General features: G+C 46.9%; 1 protein-coding gene across 1 annotated transcript in view; it reads left to right on the top strand.

The window, feature by feature from the left end:
* Positions 1-772: 772 nt before the first annotated feature.
* Positions 773-26,528, top strand: part of CEP350 (centrosomal protein 350) — a 160,679-nt gene continuing 134,923 nt past the window's right edge. Inside the window, 2 exon segments of the mRNA XM_008166589.4 lie at positions 773-1,001; positions 25,763-25,848. Of these exon segments, the coding sequence (XP_008164811.2) occupies positions 25,776-25,848 (73 nt within the window). The 5' untranslated portion in view covers positions 773-1,001; positions 25,763-25,775.

Here is a 26,528-nt window from a genome sequence, read left to right as displayed (position 1 = left end):
ATCCCACCAGTATTACCATAGAAATAAGGGTGGCAATATCGTGACATCACCTCTCCCTGCCCCCACCACACAACTGCTGTTTGGGTCAGGACCCCTACAGTTACAACACCATGACATTTCAGATTTTAAAATGTGAAGACTGTGAAATTGAACAAAATGGATTGTGAATTTGGTAAGGCCCTTTTCATTGATTTTAATGGAGGTTAGGAGCCTACACTACTTTTGTGGAGCTACTTTTGGATTCACTGCCCCAAAACTTCCTTAACATAGTGTCTCGTTCCAAAACACTGAATACATCTAAACTTAAACTCCTGAAAACCAGCCATTCCAGGGTTAAGATACACACCACACCAGCTCTGCAATAGACGTCCTCCAGGTCTTAAACTCTGTGTCTCAAACCTTAGCTGTAGGGGTGCTCCCCAGCCCTACATTCCTTACAAAGGGCAGGAGAAATATTTGGTTCCAGGTGCTGAGGTTCTATTCAAACCATTGCCAATCTTGGAGCACGTTTTGTGGGGAATCTTTCCTCTCCTTCCCTGCTCAGCTGTTGTCCCTCCAAAGGGCAGCCCTGCCTTCTGTCAGATCTAAAGCTGAGCTGCCAGTGCCCGAGTATTACATCGCAGCTGAGGCAGGTGCACCCTGATGTATGCAGGAAGCTGTGCCACACCCAATATGGCCGAAGTATAGTTTGGGGCAGGAATGCTTAGGGGTGCCGCCATGTTTGGAAGGTCAGATATTAGGCCGTTCTCGCGAGGCGTGGCCGGCTGTTCCCGCCCTGCCCCGCGCCGCTGCCGCCGCTGCTCCGTGTCAGTCGTTGGCCGGTAATGGCGACCGGCGAGCTCCCCTGAGGTGACTGAGCCCGTGCCGGGCCCAGGGTGGGACGCAGCCGTCCGTGGAGGAGCAAAGCGAGGGGCTGCTGCTAACTCCACTGGGGCCCCCAACCCCCACAGGATGCGTTGGGAGCTGCCCCCGGGGTGGGAGGCGGCGGCGGCGACTCTCAGGTGAGGAGCCTGAAGGGGGAGAGCGGCTGGCAGCGGCCTGTCGTCCGTCCTCAGCCGGGCCCTGCCCTGCCCTGCCTCGCGGCTGCCTGGGCTCCTGGGGCGAGGTGGAGCCCCGGGGGTGGGACGCCCTGGGGTCGGGCCCCGGGGCTCCATCCCCCGTAGGGCCGGTGTCCGGGCCGTGACTCGTCCCCAGCGCTGCCAGACCCACTGGACCTCCGCCCCCGAGTCTCCATAGCGCTGGGCAGCCCTGGCTCCGGGCCGTGCTGTCATTCCCTATTTAAAGAGACCTTCCTGTAGGGCCATGCCCTGCACTAGCCAGCGGCGCTTCTGCCGGGCTGATAATGCCGCCGTTAGCAAAGCCTGACCCAACTGCCTCGCTCAGCTGTGTCTAGGGGCTGGCTACTCTGCTTCTGCTCCGCTTGGAAAATGAAACTGGGTTCGCGTCGATCACGGCTCTTCCTAGCCCACTTCCCTTTCTGCTTCCCATGCTCGGGCATGACATCTGGGTGCTGAACGCTGTTGAATGTTCGCAGCCACTTTTCATTTTAAATGTATCTATTTTAAAAAGTCACACACACCCCTTGTGTTAACATTAGGCTTGTAAAACCTTGTTTTAAAATACCAAACGTAAATTTGGTGAGGGATTGACTTTCATAGCCTTGTCCTCACTTGTCTACAAAAGTGTTGGAATGCTTTGAATGTACAATATCTGTATGTACACCTTGCATCCACTCATAACACAGCAAGCATTTTACAAACTTTGGTTAAGCAATTTGTTTGTGGCCTGATCTTTACACAGATTTTGTACTGGTGTGACTGTCATTTTGGGTTGTGATACTTTTTTTTGAAAACTAATATCATTATACAAGTACAACCCCTAATGTGGGTTTAGTTATACTGGTATAGCTTACTTCCATTTCTGTGAGGGTATGTCTTCACTACCAGCGATAAAGCACCGTGTAGTCGTAAAAAAGCCACCCCAACCAAGGGAGTAGCTACTGGTGCACTGTCTATACTACCACTTTACAGTGCTGAAACTTGCATCACTCAGGGTGGGATTTTTTTTCACACCCCTGAGTGGGAAAGTTTCAGGGCTGTAAAGTGGCAGTGTAGACGAGGCCTAAGGAAATAAGTTATACTGGTATAATAACTGCATCCACAGTTGTGGCGGGGAATTATCCTACTTTAACTATACTAATATAATTAAAGCAGGTAAACTTTCTTGCGTAGATGAGCCCTGTAGTGCCTGGAAATATAGATTTTTATTTCAATGTGTGGTTGAATTTGTGCAGATCTACATCTAGACTGTTCAGTTTTACTTTATGGTTCTCTTTCAGTTTACACCATAATGCAATACCTTTCATCTGAAAAATGGCTAAAAATTCTGCTGTTAGCAAAAATTCTGGGCAATCTGGGATAGATACTGTGCCTTAAGAGTCCCAGAATGTACTGGTGCATCCAACTTTGTAAGGCACACTGTGTGTGGATTCAGTTAAATGTTTCTGTCAAACTGTGATATTGTGTGGACACGCTAACCTGTTATAAGGGCAAGTGAGACAACTAGCTGCTTCATACAATCTTTGTCACTAAAACAGTTTCATTACTAAAATGATGTCATTAATGGTGTGTCCACACTAACACAGTAAACTTTTTGGAGCAAAGAGAGATGCTATTAAAACAAAGGTATACTGTGTCTTTTGAATACAATTTAAATTTTTTTTAAGAATTCTCAAGAATATTCGTTTGTCTCACGCCCATGAATCGGATTACTCACATGAATATACCATTGATTTTAATGGGACCATTCTTGGCTCAAATGAAGCAATGTTTTTAAGCCCATGTTCTTAAGCCTAACTTTAAGCATCAGAATAGTACCAGCTGAAGTCAGTAGGATTACTAATGTACTTAAAATTAGACTTTGTCTACACTTTTATATTGGTATAGCCATGTCACTTAGAGGTGTGACTACTTTACCAACATATCTTACCAGCTACTGTCAGTATAAGCCCTAGTATGGACACAGTTACACTAGTATAGCTTATATTGGTTTGAACTGACATAAACTATATTGGTATAACTGTCCACGGTAGATGGGTTTTGCCAGTTAACAGCATAGGCGCCGACTCCGTGGGTGCTCCGGGGCTGGAGCCCACTGGCAGCTCCCCGCCCCGCCCCAGGTCGCCTCCTCCCCTGAGTGCGCCTTCCCCGCTTCTCCCCCTAGCTCTCAGTGCTTGCCGCTGGGAGGGAGTGGGGAGAAGGGGGAACGCGGCGGTGCGCTTGGGGAAGAGGTGGGGCTGGGGTGGGGATTTGGGGAAGGGGTCCAATAGGGTCAGGGAGGAGGCGGAGTTGGGGGGGGACTTTGGGGAGGGGGTTGGAATGGGGCTGGGGCTGGGCCAGGAGGAGGCGGGGCAGGGGGTGAGGGCAGGGGGGGGTCGAGCACCCACCAGCACCGGGAAAAGTTGGCGCCTGTGGTTAACAGTACAGGTATAACCATACTGGCAAAACTCTCCTAGTGCAGACAAGACGTTAGGCATGTGCTGAAGTACTTTGCTGAATTGGGATCCGTATGAGTAAAGTTACTCATGGCCATAAGAGTGTGCAAGTTGTACAGGTGTTACAAACTTGAAATATTCTGATGAATTCTGTCTAGTGTGACTTCAGTGGGACTAGTTAAGTGAGTAAGGTTACTCACAGGCACAAGTTTGCAGAATCAGGTACGGTATTTGGTTGAAAGACTTGTGTGAAAGAACCACAAACAAAATGGGAAACTAGTTTAACTCATTGACTATACCAGGTCAATTGAAACTGACTAATAACAGAGGGTGAAATCCTGATCCCATGTAAGTCAATGGCAAAATTTCCATTGACTTCAGGGGGTTCAAGATTTCAACCAAAGTGCTGTCAAATACAAAAAGTAAACAAATGGCAAAAATGGAAGTTTTTTTCCTCTAATCTTCAATTATTAATATTACATGATACATGTAATAATAGTAGGTAAAAATCAATCAGACAGAGGTGTGATTCCTTTTTTAAGTTGATGTCTGTATCTATTTAAAAGGAACAACTCTCATGAATGAAAATCCAGCAAATGTCAAATTCCTAATGAGTGGAGGAAGAAGATTTGTAATGCCAGGAACTGTATGGTCAAGTCTTGGGAAGATTTCTAGGTTCTTTATTGCTGTAGATAAAAGTGGCATTTTCTTTCCAGGGTGCAGACACTAGCCATAAAGGTGGTATAGCAGATAATGCTCGCTATCAAGATGGTACAGTAGAAGATAAATTATCCATGAAAGAAAAGCATAGTTTCCAAGTTCTATTATTTTGAGCTCTATGTACATGACAGCCTAAATTCACTGTGCTAAAATCAGTCATGTGCTTTGGGATTTTTGGGGAAAGCTTCTGATACACTGTGACTGAAAACAGTGTTCAACATCTTAGTTTTCTGAATGTCTGTTTCTTACTGATATTCTGTTGTATTAATGTAGGTGGAATATATGGGCCCAGAGTCAAAGGTGTTAACATAAGCCAGTCACTGTCCACCATTAAATAGTGTTAATCCGGGTTATGGGTTTGGTATACAGATACTTCAGCATGCTTAATACCATGGTGCAAACAGCGTTAAAAATCCTTTTAACGTTTTCTTAAAGATACAAAGAAGAAGGGGAAAACAATTACAGGTTTTGAAATGTAAAACATTAAATTAGGCTTTCATTTTAAAAATATCCATTGTTCCCTTTCCCTTAACTGGAGACAGTCTTTAAAGGGAAAAAAAAACCCCTTGTTTGACTGTCTCTTGTGTGGTATTAAAGATGATGATAACTTGTCCTTTGTGGGGAAAGGAGAAGTTAGTTGGAATGGGCTGGTGGTGCTGCTGCAGCTTTTGTTGTTAAAGTCTGATCCTGTTTCCTAGAAGACAAAACAAGACAAACACATAAATAGGAAAAGAAAAGAACAGCAAAGATGGAAAATGCAGCTTCTGTCTCTGGGGTTGACTATCACTTGCATCCTCATTGCTGGAAAAACACAGGCAGAGCACACTGTCTTGTCAGCCACTCTGAGGCCTTGTCTACGCTACTGGGGTAAGTCGACTTAAGTTATGCTACTCCAGCTCGTGAATAACATAGCTAGAGTCGATGTAGCTTAGCTCAACTTAATGCGGTGTCTACACTGCGCTGCGTTGACGGAAGACACTTTCCCGTCGACTTACTTGACTCCTCTCGTTCCAGTGGAGTATTGGAGTCGACTGGAGAGTGCTCTGCGGTCACTTTAGTGGGTCTTCAGCTAGTGTTCCCTCTAATTTTTTACGTTCATGTGTGGAATGAATTTTGTTGTGTGCATCAATATGGAGGTCATATGTGACATATCACCTTCATATTGGTGCAGATAACAAAATTAATGTGGTGGGGGTGGCGCCGAGGGGTTTGGAGTGTAGGAGGGGGCTCAAGACTGGGGCAGAGGGCTGGGGTGCAGGGGGGGTGTGAGGACTCTGGCTGGGGGTGTGTGGTTTGGGTGCGGGCTGCCCCGGGGCTGCGGTGGGAAAAAGGACTCTCCTCAGCCCTCTCTATCCACAGCAGCTTGGGGCAGGAGGAGAGGTGCCTCTCCCTGGCTGCGGCAGCTCCGGTGTGCCTGGGCTGGGCCAAGGGAGGGGCTCCTCTCCCTCGGCAATGGCAAGTCCGGGGCAGGTCCACCCTGGGGCCAGCGGGGAGGGGCGCCTCACCCGCGGCCACGGCAGGTCCGTGCTGGGGCTGGCGGGGAGGGGTGCCTCTCCCCCGGCCACAGCAGGTCTGCGGTGGGGGAGAGGCCTCTCTCTCTACTGCAGCCCTGGGGCCTAATAGGCAGCCGCACGGCTTAGAGGGAATTTAGGTCTTCACTAGACCCACTAAATTGATCCCCGCTGCAGCGATCGTAGCAAAATCTGTCCATGGTAAGTGTAGACATGGCCTGAGACCTGGCATACTTGTACCAGCATTGGAGTTTTAGGGCATTGCATTTGGGCATAGCTGCCTCTCTGATCACACGGCAGTATTGCAGAATACGCAGTCTTGATCAGCTAAACCGGACTTTTATTAGGCGGAAGGAAAAAGGAGAGAGACCTAATTGGGGGGATCTGTGGGGGACAAAGTCTCACATCCCAGATAATATTTGGGATTTAGCTGGAGCTGGCGATGTTATCTGGCTCACTCTCTGCCCCCGTCTGGTCAGTACATCTTTGAGGATCGGGATGAAGAAGTTCTGGGGGTCCCAGGAGACAGTAGGTGTGGCAGCCAGGATGATAAAGCTCACTGCAATGGTTGTTAGTAGAAAGCAGCTGCTTCTGCTAATTTTTCCAAAAAGTATTTTCTTTGTAAGGGAGTGTAGGGTGGAATAGTCCATCTTCTCATTTTTTTATCCACCAATAGGTCCAGTTTCAACACATTAATTTTTGGTTCATTCATTTCCGGTCCTCTTCATCTCTGGTTTACCAGTTATAGTCTTAACACAGTCCTTGAATGGGATCAGTAAAGCCCTTTCTGTTTAAATTAATTCAGTCTTTCTTGAACAATTTTATATAACAGGACATTGTGACAATTTATGAACTTTCATTCATTGTTTATAGATGAGCTTACAATTAGGCCGTTATTACAACAACTCTTCCTCATTGGGTATGAATAAACAGTAATTTTTCTTTGAGGGTCTCTGTGTATTCCTTCACTTGGAACCCAGGCACTTGCTTGGCAAGGTTCTAGACTATCCTTACAGCTATTTCTGTTGGAGGCAGTGTGGGCTGTGCTTCGTAGCATTGAATGTTCAAAGCCCGAGGTTATAAGTTATTGCCTCTGCACTTCCCTTTTCAGTTAATACTTTCTTGTCATACTTGGCAGGTGTAGGAATATTAAGCTTGTGCCTGAATCAGACCACATCAAATGTTCCTCTTTACGCAACCTTTGGTAAATAATTTTAAGGTATTTTAATTGTATTTAGCTGTGTGTGTGTGAGAGAGAGAGAACTTAGCTCGTAGAACCACTGTGGTTCAATGCTAGCTATTGCTAGGTGGTACTTTACCTGGGCCACCATACTTGAGTGAGTTATCCATAGCCTTTCTTTCTCCACCTTTTTGTTGGGATTGAATTGGAAAAAGAAAAGGAGTGGCATTCTCAGATACTTTGCCTACAAACCAAGCTCTGCAAACTTCAGGTGAAAAAATGAGACACCCATTGATTATGCAGATCTTCCTTTGATGATCATTCCTCAGCTGATCAGTCTTTCTGATAGAGATTTTTTTTTTTAAATGAAACCTTAGATTCTGATGCACAGGATGGTAGACAATTCCCCCCCCCCCAAGTTTCAACTGGCTGAGCCACACTAAGCGAGCCAGTTTGAACCTTAACTTTCTTCAAGGCTATGGGTATGTCTACACTATGGGATTACTCCGAATTTACAGAATTTGATTTTTGGCAACTGATTGTATAAAGTTGAGTGCATGCAGCCACGCTAAGCACATTAATTCGGCGGTGTGCGTCCATGTACCAAGGCTAGCGTCGACTTCCGGAGCATTGCACCGTGGGTAGCTATCCCATAGTTCCTGCAGTCTCCCCGCCCATTGGAATTCTGGGTTGAGATCCCAATGCCTGATGGCATTTCAAAAAACATTGTCACTGGTGGTTCTGGGTACAGCCTCATCCCTCCCTCCATGAAAGCAACGGCAGACAACTGTTTCACGCCTTTTTTCCTGGGTGAACACTGCAGACGCCATACCACGGCAAGCATGGAGCCCGCTCAGCTCAAGATAGCAGTCATGAACATTGTAAACACCTTGCGCATTATCGTGCAGTTTATGCTGAACCAGAACCTGAAAAACCAGGTGAGGAGGAGGCTGTGACTGCAGCGTGGTGACGAGAGTGATGAGGACATGGACATGGACACAGAATTCTCACAAACCGCGGGCCCCGGCGCTTTGGAGATCATGGTGTTAATGGGGCAGGTGCTAGCCGTGGAACGGCGATTCTGGGCCCGGGAAACAAGCACAGACTGGTGGGACCGCATAGTGTTGCAGGTGTGGGACGATTCCCAGTGGCTGTGAAACTTTTGCATGTGTAAGAGCACTTTTATGGAACTTTGTGACTTGCTTTCCCCTGCCCTGAAGCACCAGAATACCAAGATGAGAGCAGCCCTCACAGCTGAGAAGCAAGTGGCGATAGCCCTGTGAAAGCTTGCAACGCCAGACAGCTACCGGTCAGTCGGGAATCAATTTGGAGTGGGCAAATCTACTGTGGGGGCTGCTGTGATGCAAGTAGCCAAAGCAATCACTGAGCTGCTGGTACCAAAGGTAGTGACTCTGGGAAATATGCAGGTCATAGTGGATGGCTTTGCTGCAATGGGATTCCCTAACTGTGGTGGGGCGATAGATGGAACGCATATCCCTATCTCGGCACCGGAGCACCAGGGCAGCTAGTACATAAACCGCAAGGGGTACTTTTCAATGGTGCTGCAAGCACTGGTGGATCACAAGGGACGTTTCACCAACATCAACGTGGGCTGGCCGGAAGGGTTTGTGACTCTCGCGTCTTCAGGAACACTAATCTGTTTAAACGGCTGCAGCAAGGGATTTACTTCCCAGACCAGAAAATAACCGTCGGGGATGTTGAAATGCCGATAGTTATCCTTGGGGACCCAGCCTACCCCTTAATGCCAAGGCTCATGAAGCCATACATAGGCAGCCTGGACAGAGTCAGGAGCTGTTCAACTACAGGCTGAGCAAGTGCAGAATGGTGGTAGAATGTGCATTTGGACATTTAAAGGGTCGCCGGTGCACTTTACTGACTCACTCAGAGCTCAGCCAAACCAATATTCCCATTGTTATTGCTGCTTGCTGTGTTCTTCATATCTCTGTGAGAGTAAGGGGGGAGACCTTTATGGCAGAGTGGGAGGCTGAGGCAAATCACCTGGCCGCTGATTACTTGCAGCCAGACACCTGGGCGATTAGAAAAGCACACCAGGAAGCGCTGTGCATCAAAGAAGCTTTGAAAACCAGTTTCATGACTGGCCAGGCTACCGTGTGAAAGTTTTGTTTGTTTTTCCTTGATTGACTCATTCCCTGTAAGGAAACCACCCTCCCCCCTTCAATCACAGCTTGCTTTCAAAGGAGATAAAGACACTATCGTTTAAAAATCATGTATTCTTTATTAATTGATTATAAACATAGGGAGAGAACTGACAAGGTAGCCCGGGTGGGGTTTGGGAGGAGGATAGGAGGGAAGGAAAAGGACACTTCAAAATAATGACAGCCTTTTGCTTGGGCTGTCCACTGGGGTGGAGTGGGCGGGTGCACGGAGCCTTCCCCCCCGTGTTCTTACGCGTCTGGGTGAGGAGGCTATGGAACATGGTGAGGGGGGAGGGCGGTTATACAGGGGCTGCAGCGGCACTGTGTGATCCTGCTGCCATTCCTGAAACTCCACCAGATGCCGGAGCGTGTCCGTTTGCTCACGCAGCAGCCCCAGTGTTGCATCCCGCCAGCTCTCATCTCGAGTGTCTTTCCTCTCCTCATGTTGGTCCCTCCTGTCCTCATGTTCACTGGCATCTTTCCTGTACTTTGATACCATGTCCTTTCACACATTCAGATGAGCTCTTTCATTGTGGGTCGATTCCATGATTTCAGAGAACATTTAGTCTCGCATCCGTTTTTTTCACCGCCTTATCTGAGATAGCCTTCGGGACGGAGGAGGGAGGCTTGAAAAATTTGCAGCTGCGGGAGGGAGGGAAAAAAGGGAGAGAAATATTTAAAAAGATACATTTTACAGAACAATGCTTATACTCTTTCACGATGAACAACACTATTCACATTACATAGCACATGTGATTTTGGTACAAAGTCGCATTTTGCATCTTAATATTGAGTGCTTGCGGCTTTGGTATTAAAGATCACAGACACAGGTCTGGGCAACAGAATTCGGCTTGCGTGCGGCCATGGTAAGCCATTGTCTTTCGGCTTCTGCAGCCTTCATAAAAGCAGCGCCCTCCTTTCCCACATACCAAGCAAAGCCCGTTGAGTGCTGCGGTTTTCCTGTTAACGTGCAGCAGCAGAAACCAAACTAATCCTCCCCTCCAATTCTCTGGGATGATCGCTTTACCCCTCCCCCCAGTGTGTGGCTGGTATCAGGGAAGATCCCTGCTAGTCAAACACGAAAAGCTCAGCGCCAATTATTTCTCACCCTCACCCTCCCGCTTGGCTAACTGCAGGGAAGGATTTCTTTTCAGCCACAGGCAAACAGCCCAATAGGAACGGTCACCTCTGTCCCCTTAATTAAATTACCGTATTTCAACCAGGTTACCATGAACGATATCACTCTCCTGAGGATAACACAGCAAGATAAAGAACGGATGTTGCTTGAATGCCAGCAAACACCGGGACCATACACTGCGAGGCTTTGTCATGCAATGATACCAGATTACTTGCTACTAGCATGGCGTGGTCAAGTGTCCTACCATGGAGGACGGAATAAGGCTGCAGTGCCCTGAAACCTTCTGCAAAGGCTTTTGGATTACCTCCAGGAGAGCTTCATGGAGATGTCCCTGGAGGATTTCCGCTCCATCCCCAGACACGTTAACAGACTTTTCCAATAGCTGTACTGGCTGCGAATGCATCCCAAGTCCTCAGGGCAAATTAATCTTTAAAAAAAGCTTGCTTTTAAACCAAGTTTTATATTTACAAAGGTACACTCACCAGAGGTCCCTTCCATGGCTTCAGGGACTGGGATAATGCCTTGGGAGGGTACTTCAGTCAGGCTGAGAAAAAGATCCTGGCTGTTGGGGAGAACGGAGTGCTGTGTGCTCTCCGCAAGCTCGTCGTCGTCCTCCTCCTCCTTCTCATCTTCTCCATCCGCAGAATCCTCAGGCATGGCTGAGATTACCCCCTCCTCGGAATCCACGATCAGAGGTGGGGTAGTGGTGGCGGGACCCTCCCCCCCCAGAATTGCATGCAGCTCAGCGTAGAAGTGGCATGTCTGCGGCTCTGACCCAGACCTTCCGTTTGCTGCTTTGATTTTCTGGTAGGCTTGTCTGAGCTCCTTAACTTTCACGCAGCACTGTAGTGAGTCCCTATTGTGGCCTCTCTCCATTATGCCCTTGGAGATTTTTTCAAATGTTTTGGCATTTCGTCTTTTGGAACGTAGTTCTGCTAGCATGGAATCCTCTCCCCATATAGCGAGCAGATCCAGTACCTCCCGTACGGTCCATGCTGGTGCTCTTTTTCGGTTTTCGGACTGCATGGTTACCTGTGCTGATAAGCTCTGCGTGATCACCTGTGCTCTCCATGCTGGGCAAACAGGAAATGAAATTCAAAAGTTCGCGGGGCTTTTCCTGTCTACCTGGCCAGTGCATCAGAGTTCAGATTGCTGTCCAGAGCGGTCACAATGGTGCACTGTGGGATAGCTCCCGGATGCCCATACCGTCGAATTGCGGCCACGCTAACCCTAATTCGAAATGGCAATGTCGATTTCGGCACTACTCCCCTCGTCGGGGAGGAGTACAGAAATCGATTTTAAGAGCCCTTTATGTCGAAGTAAATGGCTTCATTGTGTGGACGGGTGCAGGGTTAATTTGATTTAACGCTGCTAAATTCGACCTAAACTCATAGTGTAGACCAGGCCTATTGTCAGAGAAGGCATGTTGCTTGTGTGAATTTTCCCTCAACTAAGGGTAGGTCTACACTTACCTCCGGGTCTGGCAGTAAGCAATCGATCTTCTGGGATCGATTTATCGCGTCTTGTCTAGACGCGATAGATCGATCCCGGAAGTGCTCGCCATCGACGCCGGTACTCCAGCTCGGCGAGAGGAGTACGTGGCATGGCCAGGGAGCCTGCCTGCCGCGTCTGGACCCGCGGTAAGTTCGAACTAAGGTACTTTGAATTCAGCTACGTTATTAACGTAGCTGAATTTGCGTACCTTAGTTCGAAGTGGGGGGGTTAGTGTGGACCAGGCCTTAGCTATCTCTGGTTGGTGAGGGACTCAGTAATTTGGATGAAGTCTACTTAGCTTGGCTTTCTTGCTTCTTCTCATCCTTTGTTATTTTGGTCTCTCATAGACTTTAAGACCAGAAGGGGCCATCAAGATTGTCTAGTCCAGGGGTTCTCAAACTGGGGGTTGTGACCCCTCAAGGGGTCACAAGGTTATTACATGGGGGGGGATCACAAGCTGTCAACCTCCACCCCCAAGCCCCGCTTTGCCTGCAGCATTTACAGTAGTGTTAAATACAAAAAAAGTGTTTTTAATTTATAAGGGTGGGGGTCACACTCATAGGTTTGCTGTGTGAAAGGGTTCACCAATACAAAAGTTTGAGGAAAAACCTGTCTTGTCTGACCTCCTACACGTTGCAGGCCACAGAACCTCACTCACCCAGTCCTGTAATAGATCCCGTAACCTCTTGCTGAGGTTGTTCTCCATGTCCACTGAAGCTAGGACAAGAATTAATGGGCTTAAACTGCAGCAAGGGAGATTTAGGTTAGATCAGTGATACTCAGATTGAGGCTCATGAGAGCCACAAGTGGCTCTTTAATGTGTCTCTTGTGGCTCTTTGGGAAATGCTATGCAGATTTTATGCAGAGCCTGTTGTTCCTGTGCTGGTAGCAGCTGAGGCAATGATAATGGTTTAGAGGTATGGAAGACTTCCATATGAAGAGAGCTGAAAAGTATTAGGAATTTTAGCATGGAGAGGAATAAGAGGTTGCATGAATAGTATATAGAGCAGGGGTCGGCAGCCTTTCAGAAGTGGTGTGCCAAGTCTTAATTTTTTCACTCTAATTTAAGGTTTCACATGCCAGTAATACATTTTAACGTTTTTAGAGGGTCTGTTTCTATTAAGTCTATAATATATAACTAAACTATTGTTTTATGTGAAGTAAATAAGGTTTTTAAAATGTTTAAGAAGCTTCATTTAAAATTAAATTAAAATGCAGAGCCCCCCAGACCGGTGGCCAGGAACCGGGCAGTGTGAGTGCCATTGAAAATCAGCTCGCATGCCTCCTTCGGCACGCGTGCCATAGGTTGCCTACCCCTGATATAGAGGTTGGTTAGGAGCTCCTACTTCTCATAATACAAGAGCAGGGGACATACATTAAAAACAAAAGGTAATAAATGTAAGTGATAAAAGGAAGCACTTTTTTTTTTTTTTTTTTTTTACTCTGGATACAGCTAACATGTGGAACTCTCTGCTTACATACATGATTGAGGTAAAGAGCTTAGCAGTATTCCAGGACCTTTACATAGTTGTCCATTAGGAGGTTTTACATCTTCTTGGAAGCATGTTACTTGCTACTGTCAGAGACAGGCTACTGTGCTAAATGGACCAGTGGTCTTATCTGTTATGTCATTCTGAATTCTTAGTTAGAAGAAGGTTTATGAAAAGTGCCTGCCACAGAAAAAAAATTAAGAGAATTGGGCTATCCATAAACATGTTGATTATATAAAGAGCTTCCAAAGATTTGCTGCTGTTTGGGCTTTTTGTGATGTCTTACAACATTACATTAATTTTTGAGAAACACAAGAATAAAAGATGTACTTTTAAGCTGGTTTGGTTCAGTTAAATATCTACACTTGGGTCATTAACAGTAGTGCATAATATAACACAATTAAAATGTGACTTCAAGAATTTAGATTGTACATCTCTAATAAGTAGCACAGTAATTTAGGATTTAAAAGCAATTTCTCTAATATTAACAGGTTTACGGCTAAATAGGTGATGACCCTTTAAATGGGCTGTTTGTTCTACCTTTGAGCACATATTTCAGTGGTTTTTTCAGAGAGTAGCTGTATCCTCAGACTTTTCTGGTAAGTGTTCCTTCCTGCTTTTTAAACCATGTTCTTTCAGACTACCACCTTAGTTTATAGGATAAGTGTTTGACTAGTATTTTGAAGGAAATTTTATTTGTCATTGGTTATAACAACTTAAGAAATTGACCAGCAAGGGAGCCAGCCACCTTCCCACTTAGCCAATACTGACTTGATTTTGAGTAAGTTTTTAGATGTGAATTTGTGTGTGTGAAAATGCGTATTTATTTTGCTCTTGCAGTAATTGATATTTATATGCAAATCCTTAATTGCATACCCACATGGCTAGAGTGGTGCGATTTTATCGTGTGTGCATGTGTAAATTGTGGATTTGCTTGTGCATCTGATAAAGTGTGCACAAAATAAGTTGTGGTGTTTGGCACACTTTTGCTTATGTACATATGTACTGAAAATGAGTCCCAATTTTCCAAGTTAAATTCAATCCTTAGTTTAAGTTTTGTGCATTTGGGTAAATACTGATGGATCTAAATCCAGTTGAATATAAAGAATTTCCTGTTGTCTTTCCTCAGCAGTCACTTCAGAATGTTATTTTTAGAATGCATATTTTTCTGATATTACTGAAATTTTGAGATAACTGGTTATTATGTTGATATATAAAAGTACACCTCTACCTCGATATAACACTGTCCTTGGGAGCCAAAAAATCTTACCGTGTTATAGGTGAAACCGCGTTATATCAAACTTGCTTTGATCCACTGGAGTCCGCAGCCCCGCTCCCCCCCGGAGCACTGCTTTACCACGTTATATCCGAATTCGTATTTTATCGGGTGCGTTATATCAGGGTAGAGGTGTATATACAAATTAAGTTTGAGCTGTTTGTGTGTAAAGCTATTTTACAAACTATCCTTTCCAAATCATTGTTCATGTCAATAAATATAAGAGTTCAATTGACACTGTCATGGGTGGTAAGCTTAAAAATAGACATACCAGCTATGTTGTGGTTTGCAGGCATATAGATGCGATGTTATACTTCTTTCTACCTGTCTTTGTTATGTTGAGCAGGCAGGGTGTTGAACTACACAAGAGGGTAGGGTTAGGTTCTCTGCCTGTATTATATGAGTTGAAACAATGGAAAGATGTCATGTCTCTCTCCGTGGACCAAAACAAAATGGAATGTGTGTCAACATCATTGTAAATAGGGCTTGAAAAGCCATTTAATGTTTTTCAGGCCCTTATGGTCAAATGGGAAAGGACGCAGTATTGTCTTTCTGAATCTGTAGACTGCTCCAGTATTCCCGATCCCCTCATATCTTTCTCAACAGCAACAGCATGAGATTAACAAGACTGGCTAGTTGCACTGCTGTTTGGATCTCTGTGTGCAGAAATGAAACTGACAAGAATCATATACAGTAGAACTGCAGAGTTACAAACACTTCGGGAATGGAGGTTGTTCATAACTCTGAACAAAACATTATGGTTGTTCTTTCAAAAGTTTACAACTGAACATTGACTTAATATACCTTTTGAAACTTTACTATGCAGAAGAAAAATGCTGCTTTTAACCATCTTAATTGAAATGAAACTAGTGTAGAAACAGTTTCCTTACCTTGTCAAATCTTTTTTTTAAACTTTCCCTTTATTTTTTAGTAGTTATATATATATATTTTGGTCTCTGCTGCTGCCTGATTGCATACTTCCAGTTCTAAATGAGGTGTGTGGTTGACTGGTCAGTTCATAACTTTGAAGTTCTACTGTAATTGAATAGCAGAAGCAGGCAGTGGAGCTATTCACAAGATGGAGTAGAGCAGAGCGTACCATGCCCCTGTTTGTAGAAGCTAGGAGCTGGGGAGAAGTTGAGTAGCAATTGGGATGCTGAGGTAGTAGACCTTTATACTCCTGTTGTGGCTGTGTTCTTAACCAGTAGTGATTGTCTGCAGTGGAAGACTGCAAGAAGTTCAGAAATTTAAGACCGTGTCAACTGTATATTTACAGGTTTCAGAGTAGCAGCCGTGTTAGTCTGTATCCGCAAAAAGAACAGGAGTACTTGTGGCACCTTAGAGACTAACAAATTTATTAGAGCATAAGCTTTCATGGACTACAGCCCACTTCTTCGGATGCATATATATATTTATTTATTTACAGTTTTGTTCTTTTGTATTGCCTTGGTTCAGCTCAATCCACTTGACTTTTTGCTCTGGATGCAAGTTGCAAGCAACAACTTTGAAGAATATTTTTTAAATTCTCTATTAAAAGGAACACATAGAGTTCAACATTACGCTGCATTGTTACAGAGTAGTGAAATATAGAATGTAAAACATTTGGTGTTTGTACAGCACCTACCACAGTTGGGTCCTGGTCCATAATTAGGTGCTACTATGGCTGGTCCACAACTGGGGCCGATAGGTGATTAATAAACTCAGTTAATTACACAGAACTTTTTATTTTATCTCCTCTCTTTATTAAGAAAATGTGCATTGGCTAGAAGTACTTTTTGGCCATAATTACTGTCCAGTAGCTTCCAGTATGTTGCTGTTTGGGCTAAGATCTTGGGATGGATGCACCCAAACTCTCAAAATTGCCTTCGTGAAAGGATGGAAGGTTCTTTTAATAAACATTTGCTTTCCACTTTTCTAATATAGCAATTTTCAGCTGGTTCATGTCTCTTCGTCACTGGATGAGATTTCTAATACAGGGCAACATTGTGCCTTGCAGCCTGAATCATTTGATACCGAAAGCAGCTGTTTGGCATGAATGGTTTCCCCAGTCTCCATTCCAGAAGCAGAGTTCTGGAACTTAGCTTGCCTAATTCTTGTGACTCTTGATATTAAATTTAGTGCTCTCTAGAACAGTAGTCATCAACTGGTTGATCATGGAGCCTCTGTCAGTCGATCTCGGACACAGTCTAGGGTTGCCAACCTTCCTGCAGCTAAACCGAGAGATTGGCCACTAACAGTCCAGCGACGCAGCAGGGCTAGCCTGCCTTGGTCCTGTGCCACTCCCAGAAGCGACTGGCATATCCAGCAGTGGCTCCTGGGGGTTGGGGAGTCTCTGCGCACTGCCTTACCGCCCCCGTAGCTCCCATTGGCTACCTGCACCCCAACCCGCTGCCCGAGCCCTGAGCCCCATCCCAGAGCCAGCACCCTGCACCCCCACCTTGTGCCCCAGCCCTGACCCCCCTCCTGCACCCAAACTCCCTCCCAGAGCCTGCACCCTGAACCCCCTCCTGTACCCCAACTCCCTGTCCCACGCTCCGAACTCCTCGTCCCCAGCCCAGAGCCTGCACCGACTCCCGCACTCCAACCCCCTGTCCTAGCCCGGTGAAAGTGAGTGAGGGTGTGGGAGAGCCAGCGACAGAGGAACAGGGGATGGAGTGAGCAGGGCGGGGCCTCGGAGAAGGGGCGGGGCAGAGGCGGGGCCTTGGAAGGGGGGGCAAGGGTGTTTGGGTTTGTGTGATTACTGTTTCTACATTTTCTTTGAGGTAGATCCTGGGTTGCACTTCCATTCAAAAAGTGGTCTTGTGCTTAAAACGTTTGGAGACCTCTGCTCTAGAATTTCTGCAATGCTTGTATTTCTACACTGTTACACGCTCCACTAACGTGTATGCTCCCTCTTTCACCTATTGCCTTTCCAGCACTTAGCTAGGTATGTCTGCTTTAACCTTTCTCTAAAGCAAGGGGTATCTAAAGGTCTGGGCCACTAGAGCAGCTTCATGAACCACTCCTTTCTTACAACTTTTGGGGGGCATTGAGACAAATTCTGTAGGGTAAGTTACATGTGGTGTAGTTGTAGCCATGTCAGTCCCAGGATATTAGAGAGACAAGGTGGCTGAGGTAATATTTTTTATTGGACCAACTTCTGTTTGTGATAAAGACAAGCTTTTGAACCACACAGAGTTCTTCTTTGGGTCTTGTAAAGGTTCTCCAGGTGTCACAGCTAAGTGCAAGCTGGAACAGATTGTTTAGCACGAGCTAAATCCAGTGTGTCTGTTCAGTCCATGATTTTTAGTGTCTAGCAAAGTTATGAATTTAAGCTCCCAGGTTTGTCTTTTGAAAGTGTTGTGCAGGTTTCCTTTGAGGATGAGGACTCATAGGTCAGACAGAATGATAGTCTTGTGAAAAGTGTTCACTCAGGTCATAGGGCGTTCTTGTCTTTTATCATTTTTCTGTGCGAGTTCATTGAAGAACATAGTGATTGTCTGGTTTCACCCACATAGTTATTTAGGCATTTAGTTAACTTTATGTGGTGTGACAGGCATGTGTAGTTACTCATGCGGCTCAAGTGGTAGCAGTCGAAGTTGGAGATCTGAGAGTCCAGGTTTCAAATTTTGCTATTGACCCTTTTGGATGTCCTTGTAGTGGTACATGATAGATTTACCATTCACAGAAAATACTGGAGGTGACATATTGGCTAACAAAGTGGGGTAAATTAGAAGGTTTTGGTTTCATGGAGCATTGGGCCACCTTTTATGGGAAGAGGAGCCCTGTATAGTTGGGTGGCCTTCATCTCAACAATAGAGGAACAAGTCCTGTGAGTAACAGAGGATTTTGGGAAGTGATGGAGGAAGAGCCTTTCATTCAGAACTGCTGGGCTCCACAACAGGAGGAGAAGGTTGGTGTCTGGGGTTATGGGGTAGAGGAGAGAGGGAACTAGTTTTCTCATCCCAACCCTTCAGTCATTGATGAAGAGCAGGATGGATCTTTTGTGTAGTGACCTGCCTGCTGGATAATTTAAGGGTTGACTTCAGTTATTCTAAAGGGCACTAAGAATAGCTCTTATAACTTCCAATATAAATCTTGGTCACATTTTAATGTTCATCTTCTAATTTTGCCTTTTCATCCTCCATAACAAGAATTCCCTCAAAACCTTGTGGTGATTGTTGAGCTATTGGTAGAATATATTTAAGTTCATGGGCTTTGAGGGAAAAAGAGGTGCTGACTAATGAGAGATCTTGTTGACTGTGGAGGCTTCTTTTCAGGACTCTTAAAACACAGTCCTCTTAAAATCACTTTATTCCTTTGTATGCTCTTTTTTCAAAGCACTTTCCTTTTAAATACTCCCACTCCCAGTCTAAATTTGCGTTTTAAAGAAAATTCGCATGTATTATGTAACCACTTTTTGCATGTTACTTATTTTTTTAAGAGATCATCGATCCATACTATTGAGTTGTTTTTTCCTTCTTTTTCAGGCAACAATAACCAATAGTATTGAAGGAATTTGGATGTGTTCCTTGGCCTTAGAACATGCATGATAGACTTCAATGGGAATTTTACCATTAATTTCACTGAGAGCAAGATTGGGGCCTTGGTCTATTTCCTGCTTCCAGTGTTGTGCTCTGCAGTCTAGCCTGCCTCTACAGAAAGTAGTCTTTCTCACTTCAAACTGGAGTAATTTTCTCACAGAAAGGTCTGTCTTACTCGTTCATAAGCCGAATTTTTTTAGTAAAGGAAGCACCAGAGAAGCACCAACAGAGGGAGCAAGGAGAGGCAGCACAGCCAGTAGAGACAGAAGGGAAGAGGCGGGGCCAGAGTCTCTCTCTTCTGGCCACGCTGTTTTCCCCCCAGCCTCTGAAGCAGCTGCAGCCACCCGGGCTGGCCCGCCGGAGCAGGCTGCAGCCGCGCCGCCCGGGCTGGCCCGCCGGAGCAGGCTGCGGCCGCGCCGCCCGGGCTGGCCCGCCGGAGCAGGCTGCGGCCGCGCCGCCCGGGCTGGCCCGCCGGAGCAGGCTGCGGCCGCGCCGCCCGGGCTGGCCCGCCGGAGCAGGCTGCGGCCGCGCCGCCCGGGCTGGCCCGCCGGAGCAGGCTGCGGCCGCGCCGCCCGGGCTGGCCCGCCGGAGCAGGCTGCGGCCGCGCCGCCCGGGCTGGCCCGCCGGAGCAGGCTGCGGCCGCGCCGCCCGGGCTGGCCCGCCGGAGCAGGCTGCGGCCGCGCCGCCCGGGCTGGCCCGCCGGAGCAGGCTGCGGCCGCGCCGCCCGGGCTGGCCCGCCGGAGCAGGCTGCGGCCGCGCCGCCCGGGCTGGCCCGCCGGAGCAGGCTGCGGCCGCGCCGCCCGGGCTGGCCCGCCGGAGCAGGCTGCGGCCGCGCCGCCCGGGCTGGCCCGCCGGAGCAGGCTGCGGCCGCGCCGCCCGGGCTGGCCCGCCGGAGCAGGCTGCGGCCGCGCCGCCCGGGCTGGCCCGCCGGAGCAGGCTGCGGCCGCGCCGCCCGGGCTGGCCCGCCGGAGCAGGCTGCGGCCGCGCCGCCCGGGCTGGCCCGCCGGAGCAGGCTGCGGCCGCGCCGCCCGGGCTGGCCCGCCGGAGCAGGCTGCGGCCAGGTCAGAAACATCCTCCCCTGGCCCTCTCCAGATAAGGTGGGAAGGGATGGGATGGGGAGAGTGTGGGGGTCCCGGGCTAGGGGTGGGGTCATGTGGGGGGTGGTCACAGGGGTTACTCCCCTGACTCCCAGCTTCTCCCCCCCAAAAATTTCCCCACCAGTTGCTGTCCCGTCAGGGCCTGTCAGGGTAAGCAGCTGGCATGCCGGGACACTTTGTTTACTTAGGTTTACCTCCGTACCTGCAGATGCTCGAGGTAAACAAACCATCTCGGCCCACCAGCGGCTTATCCTGATGGTCCGGGAGCCAGAGTTTGGTGACCCCTGAATTATAGGGTCGGCTTATGAACAGGTTATAAATATTTTCTATTTTTACTTATCCATCTTGGGGGGGTCGGCTTATAAACGAGCCAGCTTATGATCGAGTATATACGGTATATATCCCTCTGAAGACAGCTATTTAAAAATGTGTTTTCACTGCTCTATGGAAGTGGGTCTACATGGGGATCTGCTTCACACCGAAGTGACAGGAAGAGCAATTTCAGATACTAAGATATTAGTACAATAATGTGGGCTATATAAATCCATAGATTGGCTTCAGGACAGAGGTTCCTCAACCTGAAGAATTTCTGGGGCCCTTAGTGTCAGATGACCCAGAATGGCAGGATGATTACAGGTCTTTAACCTTCAAAGTTTGTTCCTCTGTCAACTTTAATCTTCTTGGTTTTACTCTACCCAAAGCTCATTAATAGGGTGATCAGATCACAAGAGTGAAATATCAGGACACATTGGGCGAGTGGGGGGCGGGTAGAGGACGACAAAGACAGACAGACAGGTGCACAGAGCCATGAGAGGGGGCCCTAGGAAGCTGCAAGAGGGGTTTTACGGCCCCTGCTGCTGCCCGCAGCACAAGCCATAGGGCAAGGACACCTATTGAATTCAATGAGAATTTTGCATGTGAATTGATGTACCTAGTTCTGAGATTATAAAGCCAGAAGGGATCCGGTGATCACCTGGTCTCACCGCCTGTATAGCACAGACATAGAACTTTCCCAAAATAATTCCTAGAGGATAGCTTTTAGACCCTTAGTATATTGTTAATCGTTAATTACTCTCACCATTGAAAAGGTATGCCTTATATCCAGTCTGAATTTGTCTAGCTGCAACTTCCAACTGTTGGCTCATGCTCTACCTTTCTCTGCTAGACTGAAGTGCCCATTATTAACTATTTGTTCCCAATGTAGATACTTAGTCTATAACCAAGTCACTTCTTAACCTTCTTTTTGTTAAGCTAAATAGATTGAGGTCCTTGAGTCGATCACTATAAGGCATGTTTTATAATCTTTTAATCAGTCTTCTGACTCTTCTCTGAACACTCTCCTATTTATCAATATCCTTCTTAAATTGCGGACACCAGAACTGGACACAGTATTCCAGCAGTGGTTGCACCAGTACCAAATACAGAGATAAAATAACCTCTCTACTCCTGCTTGAGATTCCCCTATTTAGGCATCTGGTCACCCTATTTCTGTATGCATTTCCCCAGGTTTTTTTGTAAAAATCAAAACTGAACTGCCCCAGAAATTCTGTCATGTGGAATCATCGTGAAACTCGCATGGCCCCAACCCTGCCGATGAACCTTTAGATCCACTGCACAGACTTCTGCCACTTGAGCTAATGGACTAAGTGATGGCAGAGGCAGTTAGGTTGTCATCCTATATGTGATAGATCAGCTCTATAGGGGGATGAGACACTTTTTTTGCCACTGGGTTTCACAGATATCTGCTGACAGAAGAGGAACTGTGAAACTCAGGAATCCTGGGTCTATTCCAGGCTCCTGAACGGAGTGGTCTCTAGTAGTCAAAGACCCTTCTTCCCTGTCCCCTCCAGTCTGTCTATCCTATTGCTGTCTAACCCGCCCCAGCTCCTCATCTGATTTCAACTGCCCCCCACTACCGCTCTGGATTCCTTGTCCCAGTTTCCTGGTCCTGTCTCACTCTCCTCTCTCCCCGCCCCCATCTCTCAGATGGGATGTTCGTTCCAGACTGGCAAAATTATAAGGCTTCCCAACATTTTAACACTTACTATTCTAAATTTTCGGTTGCTTAACTATAAGCTAGCTCTGCCTACAACAAAGCATATTCAGAACCTCTGATTAAAGGGATTATAAGTGTAGCAACTTCCATCATAGCTAGTCACCAAAGATTGAACCCGAGCCACCCAGACTTAAAAGCATGAGCTTCTACTATTTAAGTTCAAGATATAACTCCCTTAGCTGCTATACAGTTATCCTCTAAAAATCCACCAGAGGAGGGCACAAAACACATGTTGGACAGTGAATTACAAAAGTGCCAAATATTATTATTAGACCTGCAATACTTTTCACAATGAATATCAGCGGGGGATAAACTGGGAGTTTAAGAATATTTGGAAAACAATTTTAGAATAACATTCAGTGCTGTGGTTTAAAAGAAAAAAAAACCTGTTAAAACTCATAACTTAGCAGCATTCAGTGTTTGGAAAAAAACAAACCCCAACTTCTAGGAGCTATGGGATACAAGTTAAGAATGTTGAAACAGGAAGATGTTATGCTTAGTTACCACTTGGGCAAGGCGGCGTGCTATGTAATACTTGCAAGATTTCACTGTAATGTTTTACAATATATAGCAGCACAATGCTGATTCCATTGATATTATTGAGCAATTCATGCTGATTTTATTTCAGGCCACATCTTAATAGTTTTCAATACTGTAGATCACAATTTTCAGCTCAGTTGGTCTGAACATGCAGAGCTTTAAAACTAGAGCTATGCTCTAAACTGTATATTAACTACAATTTTATAAACCGGCATGTCAGAGAACTGTGTGCTACTACTATTAGACAGTGGCACAAGGAAATTCAGTGTGAATCACAGAAATGTAGAACTGGCAGGGACATCAACAGGTCATCTAGTCAAACCCCTGCACTGAGGCAGTACTGAGTAATAAGAACTAGACCATCCTTGACAGGTGTTTGTCTAACCTCTTAAAAAACTCCGATGACTGCTATTCCATAACCTCTCTAGGTAATTTGTCCAGTGCTTAACTACCTTTACAGTTCGGAAATTTTTCCTAATGTCTAACCTAAATTTCCCTTGCTACAATTTAAGCCCATTGCTTCTGTTTCCTGCATGTCCTGAGTGGGACGGGGGTGAGTCCAGGCAGTGGGATTGAGGGGAGGGAGGTCGAGGGAGTCGGTGGGTGTGTGGGGATGGACCGGTGGAAGCAGGGTGGAGGAACTGAGGAGGGCAGGACTGGGACTGGGGAAGTAGGGTAGGGGCTATGGGGAGCATGAATGGGACAGGGTAGAGAGAGCTGTGTAGAGTGTTGCGGGGCTGGGGAGGGTCAGGGGGTTGGGGAGAGGGACAGGATCTGGAGGGGATGAGACAGAGGGGAGCAGGATTGGAATGGGGGGAAGTTGAGGGAGTGGAACAGCAGGGGGAGCGATGGTGGTGGGATGATGGGGGAGGCTGAAGAAGAGATTTGGGGTAGGGCAAGGCTGAGGGCAGTGGGTTGGGGGGAACAGGGGGACTGTGGGGGAGGCTGTTGGAATGGGGGCAGGGACTGAGGGCAGTGGGTTCGGGGTGGGAGGTATGGGGGGGCTGCGGGGGAGGCTGAGGGAACAGGGTCAGGGTGGGGGCTGAGAGCAGTGGGTCGGGTCTACACTGGCACCTCTCAGCATTGCTGTGCCGGGTGACAGACCTGCACCAGCGCTACCCTGGCGATGGAAGAGTCCTCAGTGGAAATGCAGACTTCATGACACAGACCCTCCTCGTCACTTCAAACCTGGCGCTGCTCTGGTCAGTCACTAGCCTCTTGTCATTTTCAAACCCATGCAGGGTATCTGGCTCTTTTTCAGTTCTCAGGTTAAGAAAAGCCTCTGCATTTTGTGAGGGCTTCAGCATTCACTTTCCTACTTGACAAACTGTCTGCCTGACACATTGCTCCCAGGGCATTCATCTTTATTCATTATCAGCAGGTCCATCAGATTAATGAGCAACACAATGGTGTCAAGGATTTTTAATTATTCAAACCACTTTGGCCTCAACAGGGATAACAGCAAATCTGGGCAGAGCAGATGGGTGTCAGGATGGGTTTGGGTATTTATTTATTTTTTTTAAGTGAAAATGTTTGGGTCTGAGCAAAGGCTGCAAACTTCCCTTTGGAATCCTCTGCTGAATCTTTTGCCCCAGGGGCTAACGACAGCCTGGAATCCGGGACAGATTTCCAAATCCATGCAGGGTGAGATGATCGGGGTGGGGGGGTGGGAGCTGTGGGGGAGGCAGAGGGAACAGGGTCAGGGGGGCTGTGGGCAGTGGATTGAGGGTGGGGGGCACAGGGGAGGCTGAGGGAACAGGGTCAGGGTGGGGGCCGAGGGCAGTGGGTCTGAGGGGAGCTCCCTGAGAGGGACCTGCCAGGGGCCAGGTGAGCCCAGCAGTGCTTACTTGGAGCGGCTCCCAGGAAGCATCCAACGGGCAGGTCCCTCCCAGTCCCTCTGGCCCCTTCCAAGGGGAGGGGGCAGGGGCGGGGGGGTTTTCTGCCTGGCACCCGCTGCAGCACGCAGCGGAGCGAGACCTCCTCGCTGCCTCTCTGTGTCGGGGCAGGGGCAGGGCTGCGCTCTGCAGGCTCCTGCCGGCTGGGCGGTAGGCACCGGGAGCTCAGCTGCGCGCTGCCCCAGGGTCCAGGGAGGAAAGGTGAGTGGCGCCGGCTTGCCGCGGTCCCCCTCATACAGGGTGACCAGACGTCCCGACCAATGTAAGGTCGGGATGCGGGACAAGTTCCCTAAAATCGGGACTGTTCCGATAATATCGGGACGTCTGGTCACCCTACTCGTTAAGGATAGCTTCTGACTGTTTGGGTTTAGAGGGAGTACTTGGATTCATTAGCAGACCTGTCCAAGGAACTGCTTTATGTGTTCTTCTGGCCTTTAAATCGTGTCATCTCTCTGGAGCTTTTGGAAAGATGTCACTGAATATTGAGTCTTCTTGTGTTCTTTTAAAAAAAATTGTCTAATTATTACTTTTAGTGTCATGCTTCTAGATCTCAGTCAGATTTCAGACCCTTATTTCTTTTAAAGGCTAAGGTGGCACATAATGTGTCAGTTGTTCCTTTCATTCATCCATTGGCAGGGTCAGACATTTTCAAAGCTTTTCAAAATTCTCTAGGGATGACCCTTGACTGTGTTTTATTTCTTCAGTTCCCTGTTAATGTAGCCTCTTTATCAGGGGTCGTCTTATCATTTCTGCAAACTCAGTGGAGCGCTTGTTGCTGTAGACTGACAGGCTCTTCCTGTCTTTCTATATTGAAATCTGTTATAGAGTTAGAGGCCTTACCTCATACCTTCCTGGATTTTTGCCTCTGGTCGCCTTCAGCCTCCTTTGTAAACATTCTTATTCACAGTGTCTCCCATTGTCAATGGTAGTTCACTCTTGTTCCTTTTTAAGAGAATTACAAGCTGTAGTCGCCTTTTTGGTCACTCAGTGTTGCCTGTCTGATCCAACTGGTGATGTATATAGTGTCAAAATGTAATTTGGAGGTAAAAAAATCTTCATTTCTTATTGATCAAAATAACATTTTCTTTGGTCTTATTGATCAAGATAACGGATATCTTTATTCACTCTTATTTTGTATACTTTTGGTCCTTAGTGAATGTTTCTGTTTGTAGGTAAACTAACAGGATGTGGAGCAACAAATCGAAGGAGGTGCCTTTACAAAATCCAAGGCACACTCAGAACAGGGATTCCCTCAGAGGTATGGATTTGCTTTGTTGTATCGCTTTACTTTAGAAGCAGTTTTATCCTAGATAGTGTAATATTTTGTATTGTATTGTAAATTTTGTAGATATAATTTGTCTTAATTGAGTCAAAGGCTAAAACCATATCTAACATAAGAACGGCCATACTGGGTCAGACCAAAGATCCATCTAGCCCAGTATCCTATCTACCGACAGTGGCCAATGCTAGGTGCCCCAGAGGGAGTGAACCTAACAGTGATCTCTCTCCTGACATCCATCTCCACCCTCTGGCAAACGGAGGCTAGGGACACCATTCCTTACCCATCCTGGCTAATAGCCATTAATGGACTTAACCTTCATGAATTTATCCAGTTCTCTTTTAAACGCTGTTATAGGCCTAGCCTTCACAACCTCCTCAGGCAAGCAGTTCCACAAGTTGACTGTGCGCTGTGTGAAGAACTTCCTTTTATTTGTTTTAAACCTGCTGCCCATTAATTTCATTTGGTGGCCCCTAGTTCTTGTATTATGGGAACAAGTAAATAAATTTTCCTTATTTACTTTCTCCACATCACTCATGATTTTATATACCTCTATCATATCCCCCCTTACTCTCCTCTTTTCCAAGCTGAAAAGTCCTAGCCTCTTTAATCTTTCCTTATATGGGACCCGTTCCAAACCCCTAATCATTTTAGTTGCC

The sequence above is a fragment of the Chrysemys picta genome, chromosome 8, assembly GCF_011386835.1.
Source record: "Chrysemys picta bellii isolate R12L10 chromosome 8, ASM1138683v2, whole genome shotgun sequence".
NCBI lineage: Eukaryota > Metazoa > Chordata > Testudines > Emydidae > Chrysemys > Chrysemys picta.
This window is presented reverse-complemented; position numbering and strand designations above follow the sequence as displayed.